The 24,321-nt window shown below is 38.1% G+C and overlaps 1 protein-coding gene across 1 annotated transcript in view; it reads right to left on the reverse strand.

Annotated features, from left to right (window-relative positions):
* Positions 1–9,600: 9,600 nt before the first annotated feature.
* PCLO (piccolo presynaptic cytomatrix protein) overlaps positions 9,601–24,321 on the reverse strand; it is a 352,993-nt gene continuing 338,272 nt past the window's right edge. Inside the window, exons 23-25 of the mRNA XM_031048314.2 lie at positions 14,794–14,928; positions 14,031–14,176; positions 9,601–9,741 (exon numbers count right to left, since the gene is read on the reverse strand). Coding sequence (XP_030904174.2) covers positions 9,601–9,741; positions 14,031–14,176; positions 14,794–14,928 — 422 coding nt within the window. The remainder of the gene's footprint in view (positions 9,742–14,030; positions 14,177–14,793; positions 14,929–24,321) is intronic.

A 24,321-nucleotide genomic window follows, 5' to 3' on the forward strand; every position in this document is an offset into this window, starting at 1 on the left:
GTCTTGCATCCTGCATTGCAAAAAGGAGAAAGATAATTGGTAGATTAGCAACTTTAAAATGGGACTAGACTTCTGTACTGCATCTGGGAGAGGCAATTTAGCAAACAGTCTTTGCAGCTCTTTGGTGTGAAAGATTTATATTAGCCAGCAACAAATTTCACTCAAGAGTGATATTGCACTGCTGCCACACCAAGAGATGCTGCTCACTTCATTTTTAAGCAGAAGCACTTCAAGTCAAAAGTGCAAATAGACCCTTAATGATTAATCTAACTAAAATATAATGTATACTGGTGACTGACATCTTTGAATTCAGAGGCACTGTCCTTCCCTTTGCATATTTAAAAAACAAAGTGGTAATACAAGGATGTAATTTCTTGCTACTACATTAAGTCTGGAGTCCAAGACAGTGGTTTAGTTTGGAAGACACAACGGCAGGTCATCTAGTTAAATTCCCCAACCCTGCTCAAAACAAGACTACATCTATCAAGTTACTTAGACACTTGTCCAGATGTTTCAAATACTTCCAAGGATGGGTATTTCAGACTGTTGTGTTTGTTTTTTTTTTTTAATTCCACTGATTATGCCCACTGAGATTTTCTTTTTAAATATATAAGCAGAGTTTATTATGTTGCAACTTGTATTTCTTGACACACTGCACACCTCCAAGAGCCTAATTCTTTGTTTCCTCCTTTAAGGCATCTGTAGATAGCTCTACCCAAGAAAACTAAATCATAGAACCACAGAATGGCTTGGGTTGGAAGGGAAGTTGAAGTTCATCTCGTTCCAAGCCCCTTGCCACGGGCAGGGACACCTTCCACTAGCCCCATCCAACCTGACCCTGAATATCTTCAGGGACAGAGCATACACAGCTTCTCTGGGTGACTTGTTTCAGACTCCCATCAACATCATAGTAAAGAACGTTTTCATAATATTTGATCTAAACCTACCTCTTTCAGTTTAAAGCCATTCCCCTTTGTACTGTCACTTCATGGACCTGTAAGAAGTCCCTTTCCAGTGTTCTTGTAAGCTACTTTTAGGTACTGGAAGCATGCTATAAGTCCTCCCTGGAGCCTCCTCTTCTCCAGACCGAACAAGGAGACACTTTCAACCTGTCTTCTTAGAAGAGGTGCTCCAGCTATCTGATATTTTTGGACTTCCTCTGACCTCACTTTAACAGGTCTTCCTGTACAGAGGGCCCAAAAGCTGATCACAGTCCTCCAGGAGGGGTCTCACGAGAAATAAAAGGCTTAGTGTTTCCTGGAAAGAAAGCCCTTGTGATGTCCGAAAGAACATAGGGATTCATGGTCAGGACATTATGCCTGCAGACCCATGTTCCTGGGGAGAGTTTTAACAATTTAAAAGTAGAAGTTCTTATATTCAGACATGCTTTACTTACTAATATAAGCAAAACCAAAGAATGTTGAGTTGACAAATCTGCAAAACTGATAGAGAAAATGAGAACAAAGTCCTGGAGGGAGAGTCCATTGAAAAGAGGACAAAATAGGGAAGCATGATAGAGAAGTCCCTGAGATAAGGTGGGCAGATGCCAACCGTATGGAGTTTAATGATGTCAAATACAAGGTCCTATGCCTGGGTCAAAGCAATCCCAGGCACTGCTACAGGTTGGGCAGAGAAGAGATTCAGAGCAGCCCTGCGGAAAAGGACTTGGGGGTGTTGGTCAATGAGAAAATTAACATGAGCCAGCTTCAGTGTATGCTCACAGCCCAGAAAGTCAACTGTATCCTGGGCTGCATCAAAAGGAGTGTGACCAGCAGGTCAAAGGAGGTGATCCTGCCCCTCTACTCTGCTCTCGTGAGACCTCACCTGGAGTATTGTGTGCAGTTCTGGTATCCTCAACATAAAAAAGACATGGAACTGTTGGAACAAGTCCAGAGGAGGACATGAGGATGATCATGGGACTGGAGCACCTCCCATATGAAGACAGGCCAAGAAAGTTGGGGCTATTCAGCCTGGAGAAGAGAAGGCTGCATGGAGACCTCATAGCAGCCTTCCAGTATCTGAAGGGAGCTATAAAGATGCTGGAGAGGGACTCTTCATTAGGGACTGTAGTGATAGGAGAAGGAGTAATGGGTTCAAACTTAAATAGGGGAGGTTTAGATTGGATATAAGGAAGAAATTCTTTAGTGTAGGGGTGGTGAGGCCCTGGAATGGGTTTCCCAGGGAAGTTGTGAATGCTCCATCCCTGGCAGTGTTCAAGGCCACGTTGGACAGAGCCTTGGGTGACATGGTTTAGTGTGAGGTGTCCCTGGCCATGGCAAGGAGCTTGGAACTAGATGATCTTAAGGTCCTTTCAAACCCTAACTATTCTTTGACTCTATGACTCTATGATATGCAGCTTCATTGGAATAGATAGGAGTAATTCCGTCTTATTTTTATTTAAAGGGGAAAAATATAGTTAAAAATGCAGTAAATAGCTATTCGGTCAGTTCTGGCAGCATGATATCAGTGTGGATGAACTGCAGCTTCATTGCCAGATGATGCTGCAAGGGGGCAGCACGGCCTCTTCACTGGAACAGTACAGGAACATGAGCCTATGTGAATTCACATATCACACTGTGAATTCAGTCACTATTCGAAGTTTCCTTTCAGTATCTGAGAGCAGAGGGACCTGTTCCTAAAGACAGAATATGAAGCTGAATCTGTGTGTATTTTTCAGTGGTTTCTCTCTCCATGAGCTTTAATTTTTCCCTGTATATTAAAAATATTTCGTGAACCACCTCACTGCCAGTTTTGCATCAGGTACTATGCACAACTGCTGGGTTAAACACGACATCAGTACTCGGAGGAAATATTTAATGCATAGTCTGCACTTTGCTGAGGGCTTTAACTGAGTAAACACACATTGTTTTTATACACTGTTCATTATTTAAAAAGAAGCATATTATTTAATTATTCTTTCCATTCATGTGAAGCAGCACTGATATTTTCTTTCTGTAAACTGAAGCTAGATTCAGATTAAACTACAGCTTCCTTGGCAGCCAATTCTAGTCAGCTTTCTGTTCCATGAAGTTTTAACACTTCAGAAATGCTTTCTAACCATATCTACGGGGCCAGCATTCTGGGCAGGATGATGAGGAACTGCCTCACCAAAATAACAGAGGATGCTGAGAAGTCGGGCTAAGAGAGTGGTGAAGTGTTGGTTGCAGCCATGACTATTTTATCAGAGAGGTACCCAAAGGATGTCTTTGTGACTAAGGGAGGTACTGGGAAGACTAGGTTTTGACTCCTGATGGACAGTAACAGAAGCTAGCCTGTGTCACTGTTTTATCAAGTAAGCTAATGTGAAAAAAGGGCATCTCTTTTCTTGAGGCATCCTCAAAGTTGTTGCTTATTTCTCACTACCTTAGTTTTTGAGAAAAGGGCACCAACTGGCAGAAAAAAAATCCTGTGTATGTGCTCTAAGTGGCAGAGTCACACATCAATTTATCTTACTGGGCAGTATAGAATCATAGAATCAAAGTTAGGGTTGGAAAGGACCTTAAGATCATCTAGTTCCAATCCGCCTCCATGGCCAGGGACACCTCACACTAAACTATGTCGCCCAAGGCTCTGTCCAATTTGGCCTTGAGCACTGCCAGGGACGGAGCATTCACAACATCATATGGGAGGTGCTCCAGTCCCATGATCATCCTCGTGGCCTCCTCTGGACTTGTTCCAAAAGTTCCATGTCCTTTTTATGTTGAGGACACCAGAACTGCACACATTACTCCAAGTGAGGTCTCACGAGATCAGAGCAGAGGGGCAGGATCACCTCCTTTGACCCGCTGGTCACACTCCTTTTGATGCAGCCCAGGATACGGTTGGCTTTCTCGGCTGTGAGCACACATTGAAGCTGGCTCATGTTCATTTTCTCATTGACCAATACGCCCCAAGTCCTTTTCCGCAGGGCTGCTCTGAATTTCTTCTCTGCCCAACCTGTAGCTGTGCCTGGGATTGCTCTGACCCAGGTGTATAAATGTTTTATTATTTGTATCGAAGTAGGAAACTTCGCAAATATAAAAAATATAGGTCTAGACATGGCTCAGAGATGCAGGCTCTATGTGAAAAATCTCATAGACATTCAGCAAGTTAGGTACAATTTAGTAATATAAAAGTGATTGCTGAAAGAAACTTATTTCTTGTTTATAGTTCTAAAAGACATTGTTCCTGAAAATCGTTCCATCTTTCTACTGGAGGAAAGAGCCAGAAAATCCTTTTATAATTTATCAGATGCTTTCTTATTTTGCCTTCCTCAGGAACTCAAAAGGATACAGAGTTAGTCTACATTTTCATCTTTTCCTTGCAGTTAAGACAGAACCCTGTATGTTTCTAAACTGTGCTGATGTATTCAGCTTTATTTGTTGTCTATATAGGACACCAGAGATGCATTTGTGCAAAGACATCAACAAGATGCATGTGGATTCTGGTTCTGATTTTTTTAACAAAAGTTTTGATGAACTAACCATTCCTTCAAAATGAAATGTGGGACAGCAGTAATACCCAGGGAGGTGTGCTAATGATGAAATATAACAGATGAATATGGGCAGTGTGTACAGCATTACGATAAAACCACTATGGTCAACACATGGGAAATCTGAAACAGCAAAATATATTTTCATGTTAATTAGGGAAAAGAAACCAAACCAGATATTTTAAATATTTATTTGTCAGACTGGGATAACAGCCTTTATAGAGCACAATTTGCATAAGTTCTCAAGATACATCCTGTATACAATCACAAAACCATGACATGGGTTTATACATAAAGTGAAAACTGAGACAGATTTACAAGCATTTTTATACAGTTTTCATACCGCTTTTGTTTCAGTTTTTACAACTTTTAGAACAGGTCTGTTATGTTTTTTTGGTTTTTTGATTTTTTTTTCCTGATGAATCTGGAAGAAAAATGAAAATTAAAGGAAATTCAAACCAAAATGAATACCAACAAACCACCACCTATGCATGCAACATTCACTGTGGAAACATTACATTTTTCCAAGGACTAATCTTTTTTTGTTTGTTTGCTTGTTTTTGTGGGTTTTTTTTGTTGTTTGGGGATTTTTTTAAACATTGGGTATGCTGTACACGTTGTCCGTAGCATGACAGCACACACGCTAGTCAGCCATTGTTGAGCACCTGAGCACGTCACTGAACATCTATAAGATACAACCAAATAAGGACACACTCACATGCTTGGATGTTAGATGGAGTTAATGAGTTGAACTCAGTTTGGTTTACAAAAATGTATACTTATTTACAGGGTAACAAATTAAGAAAACAGCTTTCGCTCAAATCATCTATTTTGCGCTATGGATATCTATATATATATTATAATTTTTGAGCTCATTAATATATTTGCTTATTAATCTTTTCAAAATAATAAAAACAAACATATAGAAAACATTAAAATGCTTCTTATGATTTAAAGAGAGAGTATCCGGTTTCACTTATTCTTTCTATTTTCCTTCTGAAGGCAACATGTATTTATAAAGAGTATCTGATCCTACATGCCATGTGTACTGAAAATTCACAAGGCATTTAGGACTAGTAGTTAAATATAATGTAGGTGGATACTTACACTAAATTTCCTCTCTGTTTCATTACCTTTATAAGTTACACTCACACAAAGGCAAATTTTCTGTTATTCACATATGTATGTACATATCTAGATATATATTCAAATAATGAAATCTGGGACATTCAACATTGTAGCAATGAAAATAAAGTACTTAATAAAGTGTCAGTTATGATTCAAATTATAATTTAAAAAAATACTATTAGCATCTTTCTGATATTTCCATGAAACTAATTCCCAATTAAATAATCTCTATTGGGCACACACTAGCTTACAATATAATAGATGTTTTCTTTTTCCTCATCATCATCCTCAAAGTACGAATCAATATCAGCTGGTTACCAGCTACCACAACCTAACCATGCAAACACCCAGCATCCAGAAAAATAAATACTTCCCAGGTTTTGATTTAAAGCCAGTTTAATTCAACAGATTGGTTGCTATTGTCTTCAGCTGGTTTGGATTGGGGTTTTGTTTCTTCCACACAGGATCCATGTAATGTAAAAAGCAAGGGTAATAATAAAGGAGCAACACTCATTGCCCCTGGATACTATCCCTTTAAAGTGTAATGATAAATAGCTAGTTCAACATTCATCATAGAAACTCTCATGTCTAGTTTTAACCTGAAAAAAAAGAAAGGAAGTGGCTGTTTGCTGCTCACTGTATGTCTAATAATAATAATGATAACATTAGAAATCCCTGTCATTTGTAAACACACACACTGTGCTTTTGCTCATTTTTCAACTAGTTTCCACTATACAAGGCCTTGAACAAGGAAGCAGCTTCAATCGCTGTTGACTCAGCAGATTTATGAATAAAAAAAAATTAAAATGCCTCTGCTGTTGCCTCCCTGTAATGTGTCTTCAAAGCAATCATAGAAATATGTGAATTCATCACTAATCAATCTCTCAGAAATTATAAAAGCTGTTGCCACATCTAAGCACTTTTGGCCAGATAAAAGAAAAAAAACTTAATGAGAAAAAAGTGAAAAAAAATGTACTGAGATATATACAAAAAAAGTAAAAAAAATACTTAATAGTCCTTGTTAGATTATTCTTTACAAAAGGTTGTCACAATGGAGTTTTTCCTGACCACTAATAAAACAAAGGGGGAAAAAAAAGGGAAAAAAAAATGCATTCAAACACAAACCTGTGTTGCATAGAGTGATTCCAGTACAACCTAGAAATTTGGTCAAAAAAGGAACTTGGCACACTTTGGAAGCATCCTCTGACCTCTGAAAGATGCTGCATTGGAAAAGAGGGAGTGAGGGCCCAGGTCTGTCGCTAGCCCATCCAGGGTGACACCAAAGGAGCCCCAGCGTTCCTGCAGCTGACCAAGGCAGTGCTGCATTCCTGACAAACTACTCTTTACTTTTCATGACAGGAGTCCAAAACTGCCATTTCAACATGCAGAAACTTTTTGTGTGTTGATCAGAGAATCAAAGATGCTGGAGTTAAATCAGTTGCTGACAGCTTTGCAATTACCCCACAAAGTTAGCTGTTCCATACACCCACAGCTATACCACCCAACACAACTACTGTAGAAAAACATTGGCTACATTTGTATGTGTGTGAGAGCAAAGCAAGCCTGTCCAGTTTCTCAGTTAAGAGTGACAATTACAGGTATCCCAGTAAGGCAGCCAGATAGTGCTCATTCCCGCTGGAAATCTCCATAGCAACTGCCATCATGACTCGCTGTCTTTATAACAAATCTTAGAAAGAACAAAATTACAAGCAGTTTGCACAAAATTTCCCACCTCACAGCTTGTACTTCACACAGTAATTGAAACGAGAAGTTGGAAGGGGAGTTTGGTATTTTTTTTCAAGAAAATAACATGCTATAGTCAACAGGAGTGCAAAATAACCTACCAAAAGAGCAACACATTATGTCAAATATACCCACATAGGACTTTTTGGTTTGATTGGGGATTTTTTTCTTTGAAGTATTTACCTTCTTATAAAAAACATACACAACATCAAAACATATAGAATGTTTACAACAACTCCAGAGGACTGTTTTCAAAATGTATGAGAGGTAGGGTATACATATACTGGTGAAAGCATAGAATTCAACATTGAAGCACACATCCTACTTCCACTGTCAGTGATGTTGTGTTTTCAGGACAGCTAATAAGATTTTGATGTGATTGTTCTGCTTGCGAGGTAAGCAGGCTACTAGCAGGTTATCAATAACTTAACAGGAGTTTCCTTGGTATGTGTAGCATTAATATTTTCTGTGTGTTTCTTCTATTCCTTTTCCACAGTATTTTATGTTGACAAAGATAAATCAAAAACTGTATGTAGGAAGTGTCACCAGATTAAATGGTGTAACTTTCTCATGGTAAGTCCAGCTTCTGAGTAAACTGATCCTTTTTTTTTTTTTAACTTCTTTTAAAGCATGTATTATTTTCCAGAAGAAGTTGGTCGTGCACTACGTACATTGAGAAAATATAAGAAGACGTACATTAAGTAATTTGTGAAAAGTCCTTATTGGGCCAGAAAAAGAAATGTCTGGAGCACAGAATTTTGGTCATGTTCTTTTAAAATATGCAAAGGTCATGAGGTAATATTCTCAGGGAAACTACTTTTTAATGAAGCTGTGAAATATTAAATGACTTCTGAGCAACATGAGATTTTAGTACCATATTGATTCTTGGGTTTTAAAGAAACTGCCATACTTTTAGGAATGGCATGAAAATCTCTCCCATCTTCAAAAATGGTACAATGGAAAACATAACAACCAGCCTAAGGCATTCCAGGCAGTAGTTTCTTCCCCAATGATCTAACTACTTGGCTTCAAGACCCTGAAAGTGAGACTCTGAGCATGGAAGTGCTGACACAGTTGCAAGTTATCTTCCTGTTTACTTCTTTCCTAACTGAGAAGCCACACTGTTGAGTAGATTGCACTATGACATTCACCTGAGATAGCAAAAGGATGTTCTTAAATTTGTTCTAATGTAACAGTATCCAGGCAGTAACTGCCCTGCTATCCCTTCCCTTTGGATTTCAAGTGTGTCACTGCTGTGATACAGAGCCCTGCACTGAGTGGGTTGGTGTTAGCATAGTGGGTTCACTTTCCAAAGTACCCACAAAATAGCCTAGAATTCATCATCTCTGCACAGTTTCAGTAAGACTGGTTGCTGAAAGTGGAAGGACTAGTTGGAATAATGGTATTAGTCCCAGTGCCTAAGTCTCTTCAATTCCAAATGTTTTTAAAACTGCAGATTCAAACGGTACGGTGTCACTGGCATCAAAACAGCATTTTTTTCTTCCTTTTTTAGTGCAGTTTGCATCCTGTCCTTTTTCTTTCAAACCACATCCCAAATTATAGACCATTTATATATGTTTATCACTTACATTACAGGACAGTGGTTTAAATTCATTGTTAACACACAGAAACAAATGAAACAATCGTATCTGATTCTTCACAGCGTACTTTTTGAAGGAAAAATAAGGAAGGGAAAAATAAGGTAAAATAACATTACCACACCTTGCAGTTTGTGTCAAGTGGCATAATCTCACTACAGAGAATTACCAGAGATCTTAAGGTGCAGAGGAACAAGTTTTGCACTTCTGATAAGTGAGATCTGGAAAGTCAGTCACCCTAGGTGCTTTTGCATAAAGTGATCTCCTTCTGGTCACACAGAAAAACCAGACTGCTCTTCCCATCACACTACCTCCAGCTGCAGCTGAACTCTGCATTAACACCTGCCTTCCAGCCTTCATTATTTCCTTCACAGTTACTATCTTCACAGAGTCCAACATCACCGAGCCTTTGTGTCAGTCTTCGGTTCAAACAGCTGCACTTTAACTTCTGGGCCCAGGTTTTCTTTTACTTTTGCTGTCTTTTGCAGCAAAACAAATGTACTAGCCCTCATTTAAGTGTGCTATGTAGCCCAGAGACTGCTCTTTTCTACTTTGTATTCTGAAAGACTAGCTAAACACAATGATATCAAACTATAGTCTTGGAGCGATGCTGTTTATAGCAGACTCTGCAGATTTTGTGCCCTAAGCAGACATCTCTGCTCAGTGTGTTTGTGTGGAGCTGACCAACAGTTTGTGCCAGTTTACTATTCTTTTCCTTAGATCCACTTTGTCAAGCCAGATATAAGCTTCCCCAATCAGTGTCTTTTTCATAAACTTCCCTCCATTGGAGACAAGCAGAATCTGGGAAAATAATAACAACAATAAATAATTATCAATGTCCATATTAACATTCTGCATTTGTTAGCAAACATGAAAGATTCAGAAATGTCAAGCTCTGATTCAGTACCCACAGAAAAGAAATATAACCCTTTATATATAGTCACCTTCCCAACAGAAAGCAAGCCCTGTTAAAACTGAGCCTTCCCCTCTTCTATTTTATTATCATGGGATATAGCAACTAGAAGATGACAATCTTAAACTTCAGTAAGCGATCTGTTCATCTGCTGGTTACCAAAAACAAACGCAAGCTCGTTTTAAGATACAGGGTAAAGCTTCATGAAGGCAAAATACCAGCTCTTTTTAAGTATGTGGAGGTCAGAGGGTACTCTACATGTAGGTTGTAGCTCCAAGCAGACTAGCATGTGAGAAAGTTTAAGGTTCTAGTTCTTGCAAGCAGTAATCAAACCTAAAATATAGACTTGGTCTGAAATACCACTCTTGCTACGTCTCTGCTGAGAGGGACTGGTCTTACGGCTTTTGCTTGCCCAGCTGTGGAGAGTGGGAAGTGCTGGGAACAGCCCTGGCACTTATGTGAGCTATGCAGGCTTGGGTGCTCAAGATTCTCCAATATATCATATATGCAGAGGTTTTACAGCTAAGCTTTGTGCTATACAAGCAATAGATTCCTCTGAAGGATTCTATAGGTTCATTTTACATGTTACTGGGAGAAAATGTTTAATAATATATATGATTCAGAGGGTGAGTTATACACATGCAAGTAAATTTTAGACTTTCTTAATTATTGAGTAAGTGAATCAACAAACTCAATGTTTTTTTTCTTTGGTTGTTTTTCTTCTATCAACTTACTAAGTTCTTAAAAAAGAAAAAGAACTCATGAAGATTGTATTTCCATGGTAGGATTAGGAGGAGGTTTGTAACAACAACAGTCACTAAGTAGACTTCCAGCAATGAGCAAGGGAGGTAACTGCTAACAGTAGGATGTGTGATTCAGCAGGAAAGTAAAAGAGGGCATTTTGTTGTTTGGTTTCAAAAGATCTAGGCTAACAGAGGAATTGCAGAACTCAAGAATGAGATGCTGAAAAAGACCATATGGCTCTAGACATGTAACAGAACTGCAGAAGAACTAGAATTTCCACTAGTCAAGAATTTCAACATTTTTTTTTAAATTTCCATTCTAATTTGGGGAACAAAGTAATAAATGCAAGTTTTACATTACAATGGAAATTTAAAAAAAGGGAAGAAGTTTGCAATAATTTTCCTGGATAAGTTTCCCAGTTCCAAATTTTGATATCACTTGGCATATAAGGTATATACCTGTCCAGCTTCAACAGCTATATTCCCATTAGTCAACAGATTTGAGGAAGGAGGACCAAATGACTTTTAGGCACTAAGCTGTTTAGGGAACTCCACTCATCAGAAAGCCTTGGGGTAAACTGGCATCCTGCCTCCACTGCTGCTGGCTTTCCAGGTCACTTGGACCAATGTTTCCTGAAGAAATGGGCAGTGCAGAAGCTGGCAAACCAAACCAGAACATCTGTGAAAAACATTCTTTTGGTTTTCTTCTGATTACCCTCACAAAGGACATTATGTATTTGTAATTGGAGCTAGCCAGTCAGCCAGGAGCCAGATAAGGAGCAAGGCAAAAGAGCCAGGAGCTTAGTGTTTTCCAGAAGAGTCCCAGGTGGGTTGCCAAGGAACAGGGAAATCAGGGAATCGAGCAAGCAAGCTGCCAAGGGCTGAGGCAAGTGCTTGTGTGAAACCTGTCAAAATGTTTTCTGCAGAATGTTTTCATTCTGACACATCCACAGTTTTGGGAGAGGAAAAATTCTTAACAAATTTTTCATCGCTTCAGTCCTTGATCCTTATATCCACTCCTCCCAGGTGGATCCCTAGTATCTGTCTTCTCTAGTCTGTCTGTCTCTCAGTCTTGTTTCTTCCCTGCTCTGCTTTAAATTTCAGACTTGTTATCCTGAATTAGCTAGTCTCGGTTTCTAATCCTCAGAGTGTCTTTTCCTTATTTCAAATGCTCTTGACCAAAAAATTCTGGCAATTCTGTTCTTTATTTCTTTTTGGTTTTTTAATATTTTTTCTTTCCCAATAACCGAGTGTCCCATTTTTAGGACTAATATTCACACCTCTTGCTGCTGATTTTTTGAGTGCAGACCCTTGTCCTAATTTCTGCCTCCAGTTCATTCTCATCTCTCTTTAAAATGTACTTTCTATGATTACTAAGTTTGATCTCATCTTACTCCCTCTTTCTGATCTTATTTCCCCTCTTAATCTTCCAATTCCATTTTTGTTCTATGCATTCTCATTTTGTTTCTTTTCCTACATCTCTTTCGACAATGTCCATTTCTTTTCCCCTAATGCTCATCATTCAAATTATACATTCAAATCAACAAACTTCATGCTATGTCAGGAACAAACTGTCTGATAAGTATGAAGAGTGTATAAAAACAGATGTACTGAGTCAGATTACAGATCTCTCCAGGCAAATATTCTGCTTCCAGAAAAGTATAGGGTGGTGTATAAGGAAGAATACAAGAACAAGGCAATTATGGAGTATCACTTTCTCAAAATACCTGTGGACTATTGACTTCTTGTCTCACAAGTGGTCTGTTTGCATTTAACAGACTATGAGGTTTTTTTCTAATGAATTTGTCCAATTGTTTCCTTCAATTACTTTTTCCATGAAAATATTTATTATCTGCAGTATCTTAGGGCAATAAATTTTACAGCTGGAACTACAAATTGCATGAAGAAGCACCTCTTGTTTTAAACTTGTTCTTCTCTACTTTACAGCCTTTGTTCTCCTAAGTCTGTTGTGCACCCCCAGTATATATCACAGAGTTTCTAAGGAAATGTTGCCAAGTCTCAGGCTGACTGTTCCTATGGCTACCTCCCTCACAATATCCCTCACTAACAACTTGATGGCTTGTTTTTCTGTAGATTTCTGTGAGATTTTCTTTACTGGTCTACACATCCCTTACGGTTTCCTCATCAAACCACCACTGGAAGCACATTTTTTACAGGGATATTAGCTCTTCTGCTTTGTCAAGACTTTATTGACTACTCTGCATTTTTCTGGGTAATATAACAACTTAAATATTCTTTCATTAAGTCTATTGAATCAATAAGAATGTTAGGACACCTTAACACAGGGAAAAGAGTATCTATTTCTGTTGGCCTTGTTTTGTAAGTGACATCCATTTTTAGCTTTAATTTTAATGATACAACTAATAAGGCTAACATAGCATTCAGATAATCCAGTCTAACTTTAGTCATCAAAATGTAGCTGGCTTGTTTACATTGTCTTCCAGATTTAAAGGTACACTAAATGTATGCTGGTATGCTCAACAATTTCTCCCACTTTTAAGTTTAGCATGTATATACACCTGGTATTGTCCATACCTATCCACTAATTAAAGTTAGCCTTAATATCTGGTTTATATTAGTTATTTACTCATATGAAAGTAAATTAAAGTAAGTGAATCCTCACCGTCTAAAAAAGCAAATCTGACCAAATGACCAGATCTGTCTAAGCAACTACAACACAGGAGATGGACTATTCCTGAATCAGTTCCACATATCATTTGATGTGTCACAGACTGAAAGTACTGTATTCCCCTTTACATATGTTTCATTATATGTTTCATGAATATTTCAATTGGCATAATCAGTAATTCTGCAGTATCTGACATTATGACTAATTCTAGTCACCAACAACTTTTAAAGAAGTTGAAGAACTGGAGAGAATGATAAAACCATTAGTTATTTAGGCAACAGAACAGACCAAAGAAATTTCATTTACCTAGTCTGGAAAAATAGGGAGGAGAGATATGATAACAGCATTCCAGTGTGCAAACTTTTTTTTTTATAAAAAGAAAGCAGATCAATTTTCCTCTCTGTATTTTGAGGATACATAAGGATAATTTAAATTAATTTAAAATATGGTGTATTTAATTTAGATACTACACTAAATATTCTAAATACATAGAAAACATTTTTGGGAAGCATCTATAACTTTTTTCTTCAGGGGATTGTAAGAGCAGATCAAGCTTAAAACTTTCAAACCCAATCTATAAATACCCTTCCTCAATGTGGGGCAATAGATTAAACCATCTTGTAAAGTCTCCTTCAGCCTGACATTTCCATTATTATGCAATTGTGTTATTTCCTTTGTAATTTTCTCTTTTCAGCAAACAATTGAGGTAGAATATTGATCTCAAATGTCCAGAGAACAACACAGACAACATCCAAAATTAGGTTTTAATAAAATGCAAAATTACCTGAAGAGAATGCCCTGCAGGACTCAAGCTAAATCTAAATGTTTCATTGAATGAAGGCTCTCGGTCATGTCTGCATACCCTGGTTTTCTTCTTAATTACTCTCTTTTGGGTAGTCATATTGACAACATACAGCTTCACATACAGGTCTGGGGAAAAACATTTCATTTAGTTAAATACAGAAGCTCTTAAATAATCATTGTTAATGATTTCAATAGAAAGGAAGTGTGACGAATCAGAGCATGGTACTTTACAGAGCCATATTTTGTTCTCATTCACATGATGTAGAAATATAATCACCTCACTCACTCCAAGGGAATTACTTTGTGTTTACAGTGATGACATTAATGGAACAAACACATTGATGTCTTTATGTACATATGAAAATATTATTGTTAACATGCATTTTTTAATTTTGAAAAGCTTTTTCTCCAAAATGCAATTTTTCAGTCCATATCATTGTTCTTTAATAATCTAGGGAATTATAATTTTTATTAAACTTTAAAGAGGATTAATTTTTAGCAATCAAAAGTAAATGAAAAAGAGGATTAACTTCTGAGAGTGTAATTTGCTTCTACAAAATATTTTTACTTTCATTAAAATTGCTCATAGGAGAAAAAAAGCACTTCAAAAAGAATCTTATAAAATATGTCATTCTGGTCAAGAAGCACATTTTTTTCCCATTTTAGGGGTGATGTTAAATGACTTTCAGACACATCCTCCCTAATGTTCTTCAAGTATTGTGAAGGTGGTTTCTGTGTGATACCTGGTAGATGATCTGGAGATTTAAATTTGTATGTGATATTTCTGCACTGAAGGATTTCTACTATCAGCTGTTCTCCGTCTGTCTTCATTTCTTTCTTTAATGCAATCTTGATTTCACCCATAACCTGTGTTTTACCTGGAAAAGCAGAAAAAACAACCCTCATTATTTTAAAAGGAAAGTGAATGAATTAAGGCTTTGGTGAAGTTAGCATTTTTTCATCTTATGAATACAGAGCAGTATTATTCACACAATTTTAAGGGAAGTCATTACTGTGACATTTAAAAGTAAAGGTGATTTTCCTTCTTAGGTGGCCATGTGGCCAGAAATACAAGCCCATTATTCTACTTTGTATAGATTTCTCTCTAAATCAGTCCAGAAATGGAGAGAAGGCACAGAATAAAATACAGGAAATTGCCTTTCCTGTTTGTCCTCCCATAAGGTTTTACAGAAGCCAGGCAAAGTAGAACAGAGCTACATCTTCTAAATGAGTATGGTGGCATAATCAGAGCCCATGCCCTCAGTACAGTGCTGTCTATAATAGCATCATGTCATAACAAGGGTTGTGCTTCTATATCTATTGTCCTGGTACTGTAAAATACTTTTTCACCTTTCTCTTCTCTTTAGATGTTAGTTATAAAGAAACCAAACCATAAAGACTCTGGAAGCCTTTATTACCAAGTTTCTGGTGCCAGCAGGCTGAGGCTTTAATGCATTACCAGGAAATTCTAGAAGCTGGTGCCAAGATAATGTAAGGAACAAAGCCGTTCTGCAGAAATAAACAATTATGTCATGTCTGGAGAAGCTTCTTTCTTAAAGAGTAAAAAGTTACCAAGTGGCATTGAGAGATTACTTACTTGTATTAAAAATGCATAACCAAATTTGAATAATCTTCACTAAAAATGCCATCTGTCACTTCACAGATGTTCATGTGCAATCCTACATCCTGTTTTTTTTTCATACTTACAATATATTTTGGGATTGTGAATAAAAATATTAATAACAAATAATCACAGCTACAATGTGGGACCTCAACCATCCTCACAAATTCAAGCTGGAATCTAGTTACAGTCAATACAAATTTTCAATTGGGGTTCATCTGGGTCAGCGTTTCACCCATACTTTGTAAGGTGGGAGAGGACCTGTTAAGAGGAAAGTGATTTTTTCACTATATTTAATCACCACAAGGCCATTCCTATCGGTTTGAACAAAACCAGCATCTTGTTTTCTGCCATATGTTTGTGCAAAGAGCCCAAGTTTTGTGATGTCAGCAGCAAAGACCATCTGTAGTTGGGATACTCTTTATAACAAATATCTGGATTTACTACTTAAGCCTCATGAGGAAAACAATGGTCTCCAGCTGCAAGCACATGATAGCTTTCTTGTCCTTCCTTACTAATTTTCAGTTCTCCCACAGCATGCAGTAAAAAAGCCATAACACCAGCCTTACGAAATATTGCACTAAAATAAATCACTACTTCAAAACCTAGCAGAATTTTGAAGAGATTCCTATTCCTTCCATGGCTTGGCTTTCCACTGCTTCTCACATATGTACATTGCATCTTTCATTTGGCAGGTTTGTAAGAATAGAGCAAAGGTTTGCGGAGCTGATTCTTTAACTGGTAAAAGAGATATGCTGATGAGAAGAAGTGTTAATAATGAACTGTCTATGAGCTGTTGAGAGAGGCCACAGTGAGCTAAGCTGGACATGAATGTTCTTTGTAATAAAATTGTTCAGGTTGTCATGGGATTGGATGACCCTGAGGATTGTATTGGTAGAAATAACTGAAAATACAGTTCAAGTCACAACTTTTTGCATTCTTATATAAGTTTAGAATACTTTAATTGTAACTTATGTGTAAATGGAACTGATTGTGGGTATTTTGGTAGACTGGATGATGATAAATTCTACAATGCAACTCTGAAAAAAAGTAAATACATTGAAAAGACATTGCATATCTTTCTACAAAAGTACTAATATGGCTTTCTAAGATACTGGAAAATAATTTGTAAATTTGATATTAATATTTGCTTCAGTAAAGGTGAATGCTAGATGAAACAAGTACAAACCAGGATTATCACAGTGGCAAAGAACCATACAGTAGAGAACTAAAATGATTATTTCTAACTGAGCCTAGATAACAAGGAGTGGAAAAGGATGAAATTGCTTTCTACAAACAAAGGATAAAGTAAATATTGAAAAGGATAAGAAACACTTAAGCTGAGTTTGTGCAGTATTTTACCTGTTACATACATATAAACACAGACTTACTGAGGAGGACCGTGGGCATGCACAGCAACATTGTGTTCACTTTAGGAACACGTTAACAGTAACTAATTACTTCTTTAAAAATATGGCTATGATTAAATATATCAGGGATTTTTTTACATGACAGTATACCTCTTTTTAGGGACCAGATTTATTAAACATCTATTAACAATTAAAAGGTGATGGTCAATTAACTAAATTGGTGCAAGGTGTTACAGAAGTCAAGGGGTTTAAATTTGCCATGGTGATGGCAACATGAACTGTCCTTCTTGTAGAACTGTCACAATCCACGCTTTGAAAGGTTAATTAGTTCTGCTTTTAGTATTAAGTGACTCTCTGCTTAAATCACAGGATGTATCATCTGCACTGTTGTTGTCAACTTCCACTGTTATTTATGGATTGTGCTCCTATTCCTTTTTTGATCAGATATCTGTTGTCAAAATTACCCAAGAGAGGAGTAAATAGTTGTCTCCATCAGTTTGTGTTATAAAGGCTGATTCAGCAACACATTTAAATGAGCAGGTAAATCTCACTGGACAACGGCAGGAATGTAATTCAGTTCAATTGTCTACATGTAAATTTCTGAGATAATTTACACATTTATTGACTATGAGATAGATAGATTGTCTATTCACATACTCCAGTGTGAGAAACTGGAAATTTAAATATGAGATGCCTCAATGCTGCTACCTGATGAGCAGCACTAGACTAATTTTCTGAATGGATGCCAGATGGACAAAAAACAAAATTGAGGAAGTATATAAACTAAGGGCTCCTTCTGTTCCAGAAGAGTGAGCAAGGGCAGTAGAATTCAAAATAAAATTAAAAAAAACCCAGAAGAATTCAAAACAGGGAGATAATGAAAATAATTTCTCATAGTATTTTTTTTTATAACAGAATCATTGTTTGCAAAATGGGTAAGAGATTATCTTCTGGAGCTTCAAGACTCATACATTTTATGGTCAAGGATTTTCTTTCTGAGCAGTTTCCAGTGGGTCTGGCCTACTGAGTGTGGCAATGATAACTGGAGGTTGTATTGATGGGGGTTTGGTTGGTCTGGGTTTGTTTGTTTTTTTTTTTTAAATTCCTTATGGTTACAAATCATCCTCCTACTGCTCAATCAAAGAATTCAGATGCTGGAGAAAATAAGCAGCACAAACCAAATAAAATCACCAACCAAAAAAAAAAAAAAAAGCAACTGCAACAACAACAAAATCACCAGGACCTTGTTCTCACTGAAAAGAAGGGGGTGGTTGGAATGTGAAGCTCAATGGCAGCAGTGACCCTTAGGGCAGCTAGGACGGCATGCAGTAAGCTCACTACTCTGGACTTCAGGAGAGCAGATCTGGACTTCTTCAGGGATCTGCTTGGCAGATTATCATGGGATAAAGCCCTGGAAGGAAGAGGAGAATGAGAAAGCTGGATGATATTAATGGAATGCCTCCTTCAATGTTGGTGGTGCTGGGCTGCGTCACAAGAAGAAGGGTCAGGAAATTCTCCCCCTGTATTCTGCTCTTGGGATATCCCACCTAGTGGACTGCATTCAGCTCTGGGACTCCCAATGTAAGAAGGACATGGACCTGTTAAAGTAAGTCCAGAGGAGGTCCGAGGGCTGGAGCACTTCTCCTATGCAGCCAGTCTGAGAGAGTTGGGGATTATTCAGCCTGAGGAAGAGAGGGCTCCAGGGAGATCTTAGAGGAGCTTCCAGTACCTAAAAGGGGCCTACAAGAATGCTGGAAAGGAACCTTTTACAAGGCCATGACTGTGAGAAAGGCTTTAGAATGAAAGAGGTTATATTTAGGTTAGATTCTAAGAAAAAGTTATTTACTGTGAGGGTGCTGAGGCACTGGCACAGGGTGCCCAGGGAAGCTGTGGCTGCCCCATCCCTGGCAGTGCTCAGGGCTGGGCTGGATGGGGCTTTGAGCAACCTGGTGCAGGGGAAGGTGTCCCTGCCCATGGCAAGAGGTTGGAACTAAATGATCTTTAAGGTCCTTTCCAACCCAAACCATTCTATGAGTCTATGACTGTAAAAGAGGAAGGAACATAGAGCCATGTTTAGCAGGATTTCTCCTCCTATTTTTGCTTTTGTGCGTGTGTGTGTGCGTGTGTGTGTTCACAGAGACGGCTGCGTTTGAAGAAGAATACACACTTCCTCAGAGTTTATTTCTACACTTTCTGATTATGAGTACTCATACTATTTCCATACGTCTGAATACACCCATCTCAGAGAACAGTTCCAGGTTAACCTAATGTTGGTGAAGAATAAGGCTTTCTCTGATGCTGCAGGCAAACCACCTTTAAAGAAGACCAGACACATCCCACATCCACACTGCTTTGTCGTTAGGCCTATGTCTTCTGACCCAAATCTTGTTTTCTCATGGCAAGAACACAGAAGTGTTTGGGTTTTCTTTCTTTTTTTTTTTTTTGTGACATTTTAGTGCAACAAACCTGAGAAAATTATAGTTGTTCTTCTGTAGCATGATGATGTTGGTATATAGAAAACATGATGCTGCCCTCGGGGATAGCAAGGGAGAATGTTGGAGTATTTGGTGATGAAGGGCTTGCTGTGTTGTTTGCTGACCATCTGTATAGAGCACAGGGAAACAAGCATGCCCTCTGTGCCGTTGGGAGATGAGCAGACTCTCTCCAGAATCTACATTTTTTTCTCAGAAAGAGCAAATCTATGTTAGCAGAATTCCCAGGATAAAAATAAATATTTCAGTATGGAAATTAGAGAATCCTGATCAGGGAGTCAACCAAAGAGAGAAATTATGTGACAGTGCAAATGCCAATTATGAGACTACATGGTGCAACTCTGTAAAATGTTCTCTTGAGGGAGGTTTGGGAACAAAGAAACTCCACAGATTTTTGCATTTATGGCTTCTGGTATTTCGTACTTTCTGGTATTTTGTATTTTGTGCGAATGTTCGCCACAAACAAACTGAAGTGAATGAAATCTGCCACACAATTTGTCTTAAAAACATTTCTGAGTATAACTTGAAGTATTGTTTCTTTTGAATGTTACATCTATAATTCTGAGAGTAGCAAGCCTTAGAATTTCCATAATCCTTCAGCCTGAGATGAAGAGATGAGTAATGATTACCATGGTATCATGGTATGATGAAAAATAAAGACATCTTCTGTTAGAACTAATTTAATTTCCTTAGGTCTTTATCTGTTTTGATACCCAGCAAGATTAAATTAATGAACCTCTGAGAGCTCAGTACAGGGTTTATTGATAGAAAGCAGGCATTTCTTTGACATATTTTACTACCGTTTATCTCAGAGATGTCTAATGACCCAGACTTGGTGCAGCTACATTTATCTCTTTAAGCAACTCAAATGTTCCCTGTGTTCCCTATGGATTTCTTTAATAAACTAAGTCTTGTATTCAGCTGTACTGGGGTGTGTTTGCAATATTTGTAAAGTTAGAATATGTAGTAGAATGTCAAAAAAATTCTAAGAAATCCAAGGTGTGTTCTTGGGAAATTCACTCAAAAAATCACAGCTTTAAAATATGGGACATGATTAAAGAGAACCCCAACCCATGGATTCTGTTCCATGATTCCTGTCCTTTAGTAGCTGTCTGTGATCTTAGACTTCATCTCTGTGCCTAATCTCAGAGGCAGAGATAACATCCTCTTCTCTAACTCAAAATTGTTTGGATTTAGTAACTGGGATTGCATATACTATAAAGAGAGAGATTTTCATCATTTTCATGTAAATATAAACAGGGCTTTGTTGTGTGATCCCTAAACTCATGAGAAAATACAAAGACTTAGAAAAGCTGAAGAAGATCCATGCCATTGTTATGTCTCCTTTCACCATAATCCATGATGTTAGTAGAGTCAAAATTTTCTGCCTGACAGAGTGTTGTTGTAGCAAGAACTGTGTTTCTGATGGATCCCTTTAATGTTATTTTGTGAATGAAAAGTCCATCCTCCAGCAGACAGCTTCAGGAAAACAAAACAACATCATCATCTTGCAATAAATAATTCAGTATTATTGCAAGTACTAACCATTTATCATTTACATTTCAGTATTAAACAACTCCAACTGAAGGTAAATCAAAAGGATATTCAGTAGCATTTAAAAATTCAATATATCAAGAATTGAAAACAGACAAAACCTTCCAATCTTTTCTAATCAAAACTTTTCTACTTTTTACTGGACCAACTGTTTGTACTCATAATGCCTTTCACCCTCTTGCTGAGACATGAGCTACGGGCAAAGCAGTTGTAAAATAATGATGGATGAGATTTATACACAATGCTTTCCAATGTTTACAGGCTCCAGCCTTTTCTCTCTTTTTGAGTTTTTTCATTACCATCTTCTTGTCTTTCACCTTTGTCTTGTGTTTTCTTTTCTCCTTGAAAACTGACACAATTTTCTCTGTAAGCTGGTTTTATCTTTTTGCTCCCTACTGTATGAAAAATCAGACATCTAATACAGTCTTAACAACTACCTCCTCCTGTCCCACAGTGCTTTAAAGAGATGTTGGGCTTACTGGCATAGGACTATTTCAATAAACATGTTCTCTGGCTCCACAGCAATGAGAATTGAATACATGTAGGGTCTGAAATTTGTTGATCCTCTTGCAAGTGGCTACCCAGTCTGCCCTGCATGGTGCTATCAACCAGTCATGGGACAAACTAATGCTCTGAGTAGGGCTGTCTGTTTTTCCCCTGCTCTGAAGAGGAGCTGCAGCTGCTGAGGGTCCCTGATACATGCCCAGAGTGTTCTCTAATATGCCTATGAGGAGGCTAGGTGTGGTTACACATGAAGGAATTAGGTATTATTGCCATCTATTCCCTCCCTTACCTGATCTAGGTAGAGATATTGTGTGCAGGCAGTCATGCTCCTCTGAGGTGGCAAAGAATATAAATTCAGCTTCTGACAGATAGGTTACCTCTGGGATACAGGGATGCTCTGCAGTGGGAGCAGGCATGAACCAAGAGAACTGCTCTTTTTTTCCCTTCCCTCTCCTTACCCTGAAGATGTGAACTGCAGTGAATAGACTGTATATTATGAGATGAGCAAAGAAGACCAAGGTCTTTCATTAATATATCCCTGTCTCCTCTGATGTGGCATGCATGCAATCCTGTAATAAGAGAGAAGACCAGAACTAAGGAACTTTCCTCACAGCAAACACAATTTATAATACTGTGGGCAGTGAGAGTGGCTGCCTTTAAGGCTCAGGCACATGAACAAGCTGACAGCTTTAAGTTATAACTCTTAGAGCTAGCAGGCTCACTGCCCACAAAGTTTTGAATGTGCTGGTGCAGAAATTTAGCCTATATGCTCAGAATTCTTAGCAGGATTAAGTAAAAACTATTTGAAGGAAAATACTGTTCAGCTTTTACTTTCAGATAAAAGAAAACTGTTGCATAAAATACGTTTTGAAAACAGAGAAAGCTGTCTGCCTGTTGAGGTTTTGAGGTGTGGAATAGTTGCTAGAAAAAAAAAAACAAAACAAAACAAAACAAAACCCCAAACAAATGCTCTGTTCCATTTCTTTTTATTTGGGAGTGTGCACCTCATTAGGAGATTTGATTCATTTCTTTTAAAAGGAAAATAAAAGAAAAACTAATGCTAACCATGGACTGATGCCATATGTAAAAACTCTTGGTCTGAATTAAAGTGCTTTGTAGGAAAATAAAACTGATACTTTTCATATGCTCAAATATGAAACATAAAAATCATAAACTTGTATCAATCCAGTTTCAACCAGCTTTATTTCTGTTAGGTGGCAAACTAAACTGTTGTAGGAAAAGGTTAATGAGGCAGTAGGAAGAGGTTAATGAGCCAATAAGTTTAGAGAAGAACTAGTGTCAAAAGCTGTCCAAATCAGTGACCTAACGGACAGTATAAAGGATCAGTGATTTCTCCAGAAAAATTTTTTCAGTATTTTGTGAGAGTGGTCCCTGTGTCATACAGGCATTTCAAATAAATGGAGGGAAAATCATAATAATGATAAATATCCCAGTCAGCAAACTTAGTTGATCAGTTTGATGTCAACCTGATGAAGTTGAGCCATGCCAAGGTCCTTCACCTGGGTAGGAGCAATCCCAGGCACAGCTACAGGTTAGGCAGAGAAGAAATTCAGAGCAGTCCTGCAGAGAAGGACTTGGGGGTGTTGGTTGATGAGAAAATGAACATGAGCCTGCTTCAGTGTGTGCTCACAGCTGAGAAAGCCAACCGTATCCTGGGTTGCATCAAAAAGAATGTGACCAGCAGGTTAAAGGAGGTGATCCTGCCCCTCTACTCTGCCCTCGAGACCTCACTTGGAGTAATGTGTGCAGTTCTGGTGTCCTCAACATAAAAAGGACATGGAACTGTTGGAACAAGTCCAGAGGAGGGCCATGAGGATGATCAGGGGACTGGAGCACCTCCCGTATGAAGACAGGCTGAGAAAGTTGGGCTGTTCAGCCTGGAGAAGAGAAGGCTGCATGGAGACCTCATAGGGGGACCTATAGGGATGCTGGGGAAGGACTCTTCATTAGGGACTACAGTTGTAGGACAAGGGGTAATGGGTTAAAAAACACGGGAAGTTTAGATTGGATATAAGGAGGAAGTTCTTTACTGTGAGGTGCTGGAATGGGTTGCCCAGGGAAGTTGTGAATTCTTCACCCCTGGCAGTGTTCAAGGCCACGTTGGACAAAGCCTTGGGTGACATGATTTAGTGTGATGTGTCCCTGCCCATGGCAGGGGGGATGGAACTGAATGATCTTAAGGTCATTTACAACCCTAACTATTCTATGATTCTATGACTATAGAGATTGCTTTTAATTATGAAGATGAACATAGAATAGCTGTGTGTATTTGGCCGGTGGTAGGTAGATGGAGAATAAAAATAGGGTGAGGAAAGACAATGGAGTTGCAGAACTAATTCATAGTGCATTCTCCTATATATCTCTTATTTATATTTATACTTCTGCAGAAGGGAGACCTTATGTTCTAATCTGATTATTATATCAACATCCTCTCCACAATTTATGAAAAGACCAGAATTCCTCAAAACTTAACTTTGGTTTAGAATAATAAACTAATCACGAGTCAATCATAAGGAAGCTTAGGTGTCTAACTGAAACTCCCTAGACTCTGTAGTCAGTAGAGATAGTATCTCCTCAAAGTTATAATGCCTTTTGAGGTACCTGGTTTTGTCTTCAGTGACCGTTGCGAGGTGATATGATGGCTTTGATTTAGAAAACTAATTTTTAAGCAATGAAACTAAGCTAGAAGTATCAAAATGCAAATCATCA

Source organism: Melopsittacus undulatus, chromosome 5, assembly GCF_012275295.1.
Source record: "Melopsittacus undulatus isolate bMelUnd1 chromosome 5, bMelUnd1.mat.Z, whole genome shotgun sequence".
NCBI classification, from domain to species: domain Eukaryota; kingdom Metazoa; phylum Chordata; class Aves; order Psittaciformes; family Psittaculidae; genus Melopsittacus; species Melopsittacus undulatus.